The sequence below is a fragment of the Toxotes jaculatrix genome, chromosome 8, assembly GCF_017976425.1.
Source record: "Toxotes jaculatrix isolate fToxJac2 chromosome 8, fToxJac2.pri, whole genome shotgun sequence".
Classification (NCBI taxonomy): domain Eukaryota; kingdom Metazoa; phylum Chordata; class Actinopteri; family Toxotidae; genus Toxotes; species Toxotes jaculatrix.
The window spans coordinates 252,501-262,500 of NC_054401.1; the positions used below are offsets into that span (position 1 = coordinate 252,501).

The 10,000-nt window shown below is 48.2% G+C and overlaps 2 protein-coding genes across 2 annotated transcripts in view; both read right to left on the minus strand.

The window, feature by feature from the left end:
- Positions 1-117: 117 nt before the first annotated feature.
- Positions 118-4,578, minus strand: LOC121185893 (acidic leucine-rich nuclear phosphoprotein 32 family member E-like). Its single transcript, XM_041044393.1, has 7 exons — positions 4,379-4,578; positions 2,611-2,760; positions 2,383-2,505; positions 1,855-2,014; positions 1,435-1,553; positions 1,272-1,338; positions 118-1,120 (listed from the first exon to the last, which is right to left on the minus strand). Exons 1-7 carry the CDS (start codon positions 4,430-4,432, stop codon positions 1,041-1,043), a joined length of 753 nt encoding a protein of 250 aa, XP_040900327.1. The 5' UTR covers positions 4,433-4,578; the 3' UTR covers positions 118-1,040.
- Positions 4,579-5,368: 790 nt separating this feature from the next.
- The window catches only part of LOC121186298 (mothers against decapentaplegic homolog 4-like), a 14,882-nt gene continuing 10,250 nt past the window's right edge, over positions 5,369-10,000 (minus strand). Inside the window, exons 7-11 of the mRNA XM_041044987.1 lie at positions 9,905-9,958; positions 9,547-9,730; positions 9,206-9,374; positions 7,837-7,978; positions 5,369-6,217 (exon numbers count right to left, since the gene is read on the minus strand). Of these exons, the coding sequence (XP_040900921.1) occupies positions 6,012-6,217; positions 7,837-7,978; positions 9,206-9,374; positions 9,547-9,730; positions 9,905-9,958 (755 nt within the window). The 3' untranslated portion in view covers positions 5,369-6,011. The remainder of the gene's footprint in view (positions 6,218-7,836; positions 7,979-9,205; positions 9,375-9,546; positions 9,731-9,904; positions 9,959-10,000) is intronic.

The following is a 10,000-nucleotide window of genomic DNA, read 5'->3' on the forward strand; positions in this document are numbered from 1 at the left end:
ACAGGGAGAGAGAGTGAGTGAGTGAGTGAGTGAATGAGTGAATGATGCTGAGCAGCAGCAGCATCTGCGCTGCCGTCTCCTGCTGTCCAACAGAGTTCGACTGAAGGAGGAAACGTGGAGAATTCAGTGGTTTTTATTCAAAAACACTCTGGTTACAGCGACACAGACGACAGGAATAAAAAAATAAAATGAGCTGAGGACGAGCGTCAGCTGCAGCTCCACGTTTCAAACTCAACACCCACAATTCAGGTTCAGAAACACGGCACCACAAAAACCAACACAGACCAGTTCACTTCTATTTACACAGACCAGTCAGGAGGAGCCGGGCCCGCCCCGAGCAGGGAGCCGCAGACCGACAGGTGACAGGGGAGGGGGCGGGGCTAAAGCAAAGGGTTCATGTAGTAACAGTCATTTTTAAAGAAAGGACCCGTGGTCTAATTGACGGAGGCGACATCGCGCTGCAGGCGATCGGAACATGACGCTGAAATCTGGATTCATGATTTAAGTTCACTGATTTCTGACCAAACTGATCTGAATCAGCTCAACCTGATCCCAGATCAGATCAACGGACACAGCTCCAGAGGTGGACGGAGTTCTCTACAGAGGCTTAGAGCAGCAAATCACACGCACCGTGTTTCCTGTTATTATCACATGAAACACGTGTGATCCACGTCGGCGGCTCAGGAAGCAGGGATCAGCTGATCGGCATAAAACCCTGCGTAAGAGGAAACTTTAAAACTTTTATTATGTTTTCAATTAATAAACAGGTGAGTGTGTGTGTGTGTGTACATATACTGTGTACACACACACACACACAGTAATGCAGGGCACTACTGTAGTATTCAGTAAAAGCAGTAACACTGTAAAAACACTGAGTGTGAGTCAGCATCATCATCATCACTGATCCTGGACCTGATCTCACTGCTGTGTTTCCTGTCTGTCTGCGGCTCTGAGGCGACGCCCAGCGGGGTCAGAGGTCAGGCGTCACTGGAGGGAGGGAGGGGGGGGGGCAGGTGTTACAGTGTGTGAAGGTGGTTCATCTATTCATCATCGTCGTCATCACCTTCATCCTCTGCATCCCTCTTCCTCTTCTCCCCCCGAACACCAGCTCCATCATCATCTGTCAAAAACACACAAACACAAACATGTACAACAGCAAAACAGCCGGGGGGGGGGGGGGGGGGTTCACCTGAAACATGTGAACACACCTGCGTCACAGGTAAAGAAAGTTTTATAGTTCCAGAACTCGACAGTCAAAAATCAACACAAACCTCCATCTTCCTCTTCCTCCTCATCCTCCTCTTCCTCCTCAACATAGTCTCCATCGTCCTCTTCATCCTGAGAGGAAACACCAACAACACCACACACTCATTTCACACTTTCAGACATCGTGACAGGTGAACACATGAAAAACGGCGTGAGACACAGACTCACCTGGATTCCCTCCTTCATCAGGTACGACAGGCCGACCTCATCCTCGTCCCCTTCAGAGCCCTCCTCGTCGTCCTCTTCGTCGTCGTCGTCTCCAGGTGGGCCGGCTTCATCATCCTCGTCTGGAACAAAGTCTCAACTCAGCATAAACGTGTTTTTCCTTTAAATAAAAAGACGTTAATGATTCGATCCTGTTGAAGCTGATTCACACTGATCGTGTTCCTCAGGTCCGAACCCCAACCTCACTTCATATAAACAGGAAGGGCGTGTGACAGACAGACAGAGAGACAGACAGAGAGACAGACAGAGAGACAGACAGACAGAGAGACAGACAGACAGAGAGACAGACAGAGAGACAGAGAGACAGACAGACAGAGAGACAGACAGACAGTGTGTCAGCAGGTGTGTCAGCGGGTGTCTCACCGTTGTCGGCCTCGGAGTCGGGCACCTCGTTGTCGTCCTGGTCGTATCCGTCCAGGTACGTGAGCTGAGGCAGCAGCTCGAACACGCTCTCTCTGTAGTTGTCCAGCGTGGTCACTTCACAGCTGTACAGGTCCAGACTCTTCAGGTTCTTTAAGTTCTGCTGCAGGACGAGACGAAAAGACGGGAGACGGGATGAGGACCGGGACGGTAGCAGAGTTCAACACCACTGATCTCACTACACAAGCAGCTGAGCCTGTGATGAACCTGCTGCAGCAGCCGTGAGCTCAGGACACGAAGAGTTTAAACCACAAGGTTCACAGCTGATCTCAGATCTGCGTATCTTCAGGGGGGAATGCTGAATCAACCAATTACTGTCATCACTGATTAATCTGTTGATCGTGTTCTCCATCAATCAATTAGATATTTGCCTTATAAACGAAAGAAAATGGTGAAAATGTTTCATCAAGACGTAACAGCGTCAGCTCAGCTCAGACTTCAGATCAGCTCAGCTCAGACACTGACACTTACCAGAGCCTCCATGCTGCTCAGCTCCTTGATCTTGTTCCCGCTCAGGTTCAGGTACGTCAGGTTGGGACATTTCTCTGCCAACGTATCCAAACCTCCTGAGATGGTGTTATCACTCACCTCCAACTGAAACACACAGGTAAACACACAGGTGTTAAGCAGCAGGTACCAACACCTGTGTTCCAGGGAAGATGAGCAGACACAGAGACAGGGAGGGTAAAAAGAACAGACCTTGCGTAGTTTGGGCAGTGAGGGCAGTTTGGAGAGCGAGGTCAGGCCGACGTTCACCATACTGAGGATCTCCAGCTCTGTGTACTCCTCCGTCAGACCTTCGACCTCCCCGTCACTGGAGCGACAGTTATCCACCACCAGCTCCGCCACCTGACCACAGCAGAGCACATCTTATTCCAACATGGCTGACGGCAGAGACTGTCCCCTCAGGACAAACCAGGAGCAGCTGCGTGTTGTGTTCACTGACGTTGGTTTAAAACTGTCTTGTTTGTTTGTTGCTTTGAAAAATTGTTTATTTTTGTTTATTTATTTGTTTTGTTAAAGTTTGTCTCGTCTGCACAGACTCCTGACAGACCCAGGTAACCTGCAGTGATCCTGATGATCCACTGATTATTCTGGTGATTTTTAAAGCAAAGGTGTGGAACATCTGCTGCTCACGTGATGATTTCAAACTTTTCTCTGTCACATGATTTACTCTTCAGCTAAAACCATCAAGATCAAAAGTGGAGCTCAGTCCTGCACCGGAAGGCGGGACAGCGGGAGTGATGCATCTCCGGTAACAAACACAGTTAGATGAACTGTCAGGGTCTGTGGGTCTCTCTCTCTCTCTCACTCACACACACACACACACACACACACACACACACACACACACACACACACACACACACACACACACACCTCTGAATTAACCGGGAACAAAACACCGACTGATAAACACTTGCCGTACGGGACACCACCACCCGCCCCGGTGACCGACCCCCGGCAGCTCTGCGTCGTTATAAATGTGTGGTGTTTAAATGCTGGGGAGAAACTGGGGGCTCCGGATAAATAACGCTTCATTTACCAAACGGCGCCGTGAAAAGGCCAGCTCTCTCCGGGATTGTCTTTATCATCACATCCGTTATTTCTCTAGATAAACCCGCCACACACCCACCTGCACATAACGTTACGTGGACTTCAGAGCTGTCGTACTTTACCGTATCTTCACCTTTAGCGGTGAAGACTCTGCCCTGTGTTAGTACAGGGCAGAGTGGGCGGGAACAGCACCGAGAAGAAGGCTTGAAACTTTACTGTCTCTTAATGAAGGACAGTTATTGGGTTAATTGTGAACCGTACTAACCTGCAATACCTGAAGAATTGTGAATATACGTAAATCGTGTCGAGGGACGAGGACATTTAGGTCTATACTCAAGCAAACTTAAAATACAAGGATTTAAGAATGGGGTTTGGCTTGACGCGCCATCAGATAACAAGCATCGTGGATTAGCAATCATTTAACTCCAAAGGTTAAAATGGTAGCCTTCTCGGCCGCGCGGTGAACCAGGAGGGTTTAAAACTGTACGCGGAACCAAACTAACTTGAGCGGGTGTATTTCTTCTTTCCTAACGACGATCAGCGCCAACCCCCAGCCACCTAGCCCCGGTCGTGGCTCTATTACGAGGACTGGGCGCTCGCCAAGTTAGCCCGTGTGCTAACGGCAGTAAGCTCGCGCGAGGCTCCCGGGAGTCTCCACGAGCGGGCGAGAACTGAGAGTGCGAGAGAGAGGCTGCACGCGGCGGACTCCTCCAGGAACGACCGCCGGAGTTTCCTCCATGTTGGAGTGGCGCGAAGTTGTTTTCTGGGTCAAAATGTCGGAGCTGAACGGCGGAGACTCGACGGACAAAAGTCCATGTTTTCAGCATCGTCACAGCGGTTTGACTCCGCATCCTTCAAAATTTCTCTTGAAAATAAATAAATTAAAGTCCGCGCTGTTGTAGTTACACACCTCCGCTGGGTTTCTGTTCCTCAGCTCCAGACTGATCCTCTTCTTCATCTCCATGTTGAAGTCGAGCAGAGTCCAAAAAAACCAAGTATTTCAAAGGAAAACTGAAAACAAAACACGATGCGGCAAAGCGCCCTCCTTCTCCAGCGGATGCCAGACAAGAACTAAACCTCCATCTTCGCCTGCGCCCGACCTCCATCGGGAGACCACGCCCCCTCCGTGGCGAATAGTCATGGTTTTCAGATTCTGGTCTCTTATTGATCCAAATACGAGTCACTCATCAAACCACTCCTCCATGAGCTCATTATGGAAGACTCCTCTCTACGATTGGCTAGAATTGCCAAGGCGTTGCTTTACTGTAACCAATAACAAGCCGAACGTGAAACATTTAAACTTTGTAGACGCTGACTCTTTGTCCTTATTGGCGCCATGTTTTACTGATACCTTCAAGTTCGCTCGGTCTTTCATTCATAAAGAGACAAGAACTTTATTATTAATAATGAATAAATGGAGGGCGGTGAACATGCTCTGTTTCTATGAACAATAAGTGAATCAACCCGGAAACAGCGAGGGAAAATAAAGAAGCTTTGTTTTTTTTCATGAAAGTTTATTTTGAATAACAGCAGAGGTTAGAGTTACAGACCCTTTCAGTATAAAAGCCTTTCAAATGTAAAATGTGATCTTAAAAAGCTGAAAGAGAAATAAATAGTATCAGAGTGGAGCTGAATCATAAAGTAAACCGGATATAATGTCACCAAGAGCAGGAACACAATCTTTGGTAGATAATCAATAAAAAATTTAAAATAATTAAACTGATAGTGACATGTTAAAGGAACAGTCCCACACAAAACTAAAGCAAACAGAAATCTGACATCACGTGGATGAGAAACAGGATCCAGCAGTTAAAGGGTCAGTTCACTCAGACTACAAACCATTCGTCCTCTCCCTCCCGTGAATGAACAGGAAGCAGGAAAACGCCTCAGGTCTTTCGTCTGTGATATATGAAATATTCTGCACGTCTCAAACTTGTTACACATGTACATCTGACATATATTTACTTTTTTTTTTAACTTGAATTTGATTCCTTCACAGTTATTTGTTTTAATCCTTATTTGTTGTACGAGTCGAGTTTTCAGAACATTTCACTACAGATATCCAGGAAATGAATTCCATGAGCTGCTCACAGATTTGAAATGAATGAAATACCTGAGCCTGAAGTCTGGATGTGTCTACAGGGTCCTCCTGTGACCGGAGGAGCTCAGGAGCCAGATCAGGACACTGAGTCCTTTAAGGATTTTCAGGATTTTCTCTCATATTTATGTGAACTGACTCTTTAACATGTCACACTGGACGCTGCTATCATTTGATTGACAGGAGGAATCAGATGATGTGATTGGCTGATTGTCTGAAGCCTGGAGGTCAGTACCGGTGTGAACCTACCAGTGTTTGCTTACACCTGTCTGTGGGAGGACGGGGTGGGCGGGGCTGATGAACCCTGACAGGTTAGATGGTGCCAGGTGTCTGTCCATCACAGCTCCTCTGTTTCCAGCTGTGGACGAATCCTCATCTCAAACACACCTGCAGCCCACAGAGAAACACACGCACACACGTACACACACACACACTGCGCAGTGTGTCAGAGTGTGTGTTCTCGCGGTGGCAGCATGTGCAGCACCTGGTCCAGCAGCTGCAGCGCTCGGTGCAGGTGAACCTCCAGCCAGCAGGGGGTGTCTTTAATGCTCTGTCTCGGGTAATCACACCCCCAACCTTTAACGAAGCTCAGGCGCACGATACACAGCCTGCGCAGGTCGTCCACGCCCAGACCTGCTGCCGAACACACACCTGGAGAAAGACAGGAGCTTCACTGACACAGGTATATTCTGAAAGGGACATACTGCTCCTCTATGACTTGCACCTGACCGCACCCACACACAGAAACGGGGGTGGGGCTTGTTACGTGATGGATGTGAGTACATCAACACAGTATAAGTCTCTTCAAAATAAAAGGTTATTGATCAGTGCTTTGATCTGATTAAAAAAAAAGCTAAAAAGTGATAAACTGAAATTGATGGTTTTAGAAATACAGGTTTTTACACCTTTAGTTTTAGATGTTGGGGTTTTGGAAGTTCTGACCATCATTCCTATAAAGATCTGTCCCCCACATGTCTGGCTTCAGAGCGGAGGTAGTGAGGGGAACAGTGGAGAACCCACTGTGAAGAACCCTGGGTCCCGACATGAGGGGGCTCACAAAGACAGGAATTATTACTGGAGCCGTACGTGAAGCATGTAGACTGTCTCTCACATCCAAAACACTATGAGTCTCTCAGCCAGTGAGCTGCTCTGTTCACACATCGGCTCAATCAGACGTCCCACAGCCTCCGGACCAGGGAGCAGGCAGCGAGTTCAGTCCAGCTGACCTGGACCTTTGTGTCCTCACAAACAGCTCCTCTGAGTGACGTCCTGAAAAGTTCAGGGCTGCAGTGAATGTGTGAGAGAAGCTGCAGTTAGACCGGTTTGCGGGTGGAGCTGTGGAGCAGCTGTGTCTGATAAACAGCAGGTGGAGAAGAAGTTACTTGCCCACTAACTGAGGCTACTACGAGCCACAACCAGGCTAGTTCGAAAACATCACGTCCACCCAGCCCACCACAGAAAGTCACACCACAGATCACAAGCAGCAAATTCAGGACACGAAAACTTTGTAGACCGAGCTGCAGCGCGAAAGGAAAAGACTCAGACTCAAGCTGTCAGACCTGGACGTCCATGAAGACACAGCAACATCAAGACTGCTGGCATCTGTAAAGGCGAGGAGGACGGAGGACGGAGCAGAGTCTGAGGGTGTAATACTGACAGTATTTAGTTTTAAAGTCACACTGTGTCTCATGCTCAGGGTCTAATGAGGACCTTCACTCACTGAAGACTGACTGATTACATTAGTAACCACCACAGGTGCATGGGTGGAAGGCTGCAGATGCACTGGGACCACACTGTGCAGCTGTGAGGTTTTCAAAGAGCAGCAGTGACTGTCCTTTGCTGCCACTGGGGGGCGCTGCAGGCCAGTAAAACCCCCCTTTATCTTTACATGTGATGATGTTTATGAACACATCACATGTATGAAATCTCCTCTTGGTTTTATTCTCTGAGCTGAAAACTAAAGAATGAATTAAAGGGCAGAGATCAGCCACAGTCACAGGACTGAGTTATAAACTGTGGAACAACGTCTTAGCTCTGCTGTCACAAAACATCACCTGAGATGAAAACTATGGGAATAAATGAGACAGGAAGTGTGTGTGTGTTACAGCAGCTGTTCATCTCATTATTTTAAAACCATTTTTCCTGAAATCTTTCATCTTCAGTCTCAGAGTCTGCTTCTTCTCCCACTCTCAGTACTGATGATGTTACCTGCTGCAGCCCAGAGCTCCCATTCAAACAGCTGCTCTGAGACAGAGACAGGTGATACTCACTGACAGCAGGGGGCATCCCTCCAACACCATTTGAAGGTCCGGTAATTGCTCCGACAACCGCAGCCGCCTGATTCGCTGTCATTGCCTGGGCTGCAGCTGCCTGCTGCTGCATCTGTCTGTGACACTGCCGCAGATCAAACACCTGGAGACACACACAGGTGAGGGGGTAGATGGAGCACGCAGGACAGTCCTCAGGTTCTTCAGCAGTGAAATGAGTCAGCGAGTCAGACCTGAACTGGATGTACAGTGTCTGTACATCAAAGGCTTCACTGCAAACAGCTGATCTCAGCTGATCTCAGCTGGTCACAGCTGATCACAGTTGGTCACAGTTTATCTCAGCTGATCACAGTTGATCTCAGCTGATCACAGTTGATCTCAGCTGATCACAGTTGATCTCAGCTGATCACAGCTGATCTCAGCTGGTCACAGTTTATCTCAGCTGATCACAGTTGATCTCAGCTGATCACAGCTGATCTCAGCTGATCTCAGCTGATCTCAGCTGGTCACAGTTGATCTCAGCTGGTCACAGTTTATCTCAGCTGGTCACAGTTTATCTCAGCTGATCACAGCTGATCTCAGCTGATCACAGCTGATCTCAGCTGGTCACAGTTGATCTCAGCTGATCACAGCTGATCTCAGCTGATCACAGTTGATCTCAGCTGATCACAGTTGATCTCAGCTGGTCACAGTTGATCTCAGCTGGTCACAGCTGATCTCAGCTGATCACAGTTGATCTCAGCTGATCTCAGCTGATCACAGTTGATCTCAGCTGATCACAGTTGATCTCAGCTGATCACAGCTGATCTCAGCTGGTCACAGTTGATCTCAGCTGATCACAGTTGATCTCAGCTGATCTCAGCTGATCACAGTTGATCTCAGCTGATCACAGTTGATCTCAGCTGGCATTGCCCTGGACCAAACGTAACTCCCCCATAAAATCCTGCTCCTCACCTACAGAGCCCTCAATGATCAGACACCATCAGACCTCCAGGAGCTCATAGTTCCCTGTGAACCCACTAGAACACTGTGCTCCCAGAATGCAGGATTACTGTGGTTCCAAAGGATTAGTGAGATTCTTCAGCTCTCAGGCTCCTCTGCTGTGGAAGGAGCTGTGGAGCTGTGGCACAGCTGCACTGTGCTTCGCCCCGCCGGCCTGATTCAGTTCTACATAAATAAAATTGACAAGACTTGACTTGATAACTTGACATTGTTGTTTCTGTGGTTAGCTCTTGAGAAACTACGTCTGCAGTTCAGATAACAAAAAAACACAGACACATAAAAACCCCCCAGAAGATTTAAGTGCGGTACTTTATGTCAGAATGTTCGGCAGAGACGCACAGCAGCGCGTCGTCTGCATATCGACACGCACCTTGATATAAGCTCCGGGGTAGATCTTATGAACTCCGTCTCCAGGTGTTCGGCCTGCCTCTCGATCCAGGTAGAAACTCTGAACGAACACAGAGTGATCGCTAAGGCAGCGTATCCAGACGTCCCCCTCTCCCCGACACTCCAGCTGAACCCCCCGACCGATGTGGAGCCTGCAGGATGAAAACATGCAGAAGAAGAGAAAATGTTGTTAAGGAATAATATATGAGAGACGGGAGGCTGTGGGAACACTGTCCCTGACCGTAAAGCTGAGTTTTAAATAAAGTTACTGCTCCTAATACACCTTCTGCTGCTACCAGTACTCTTACTGGTCAGACTGGTCACCTGGCACGGTGGCTGGCGGCAGTGCGGTGGACATTGCTCAGCTGTCCCAGACAGAAACGATCTCCTCCTGAAGGATCCACGTATCCGTCCACCGTCACCAAAGGACAGCTGGACTGAACCTTAAACATCTCACCAACCTGGACGTCCAACTCGAAGTATGAGATCGAGCACCAGAACTCTGGACCTGAGAGACACCAGGGACAAAGATTTTTCTGTTTTAGAAAGTGAGATACTTGTTTTGGAAAGACATTTGGTAAAGTGAAGATGTTTTTAAAAAGTGAGGACATTTCCTAAATGAAGACTTTAGGACATTGTTGAAATTGAGGGCATTTTCTTCAGGTCAGGACAGATTTCACACCTGGGTGGTTGGACACTGGCTGTGGATATGGAGCAGTACTGTGATGCTGTGACCCTGCAGGAACAAACAGACTCAGCATGCTGTAGAACTACAGTG

Excerpts from the sequence above, each read along its gene's own strand:
- LOC121185893 (XM_041044393.1), bottom strand. The coding sequence starts at position 4,432 with ATGGAGATGAAGAAGAGGATCAGTCTGGAGCTGAGGAACAGAAACCCA. Across the intron at positions 2,506-2,610 it reads CACTGCCCAAACTACGCAAG|TTGGAGGTGAGTGATAACAC; the intron begins GTCTGTTCTTTT and ends TGTGTGTTTCAG. Across the intron at positions 2,015-2,382 it reads TGAGCAGCATGGAGGCTCTG|CAGAACTTAAAGAACCTGAA; the intron begins GTAAGTGTCAGT and ends CTCGTCCTGCAG.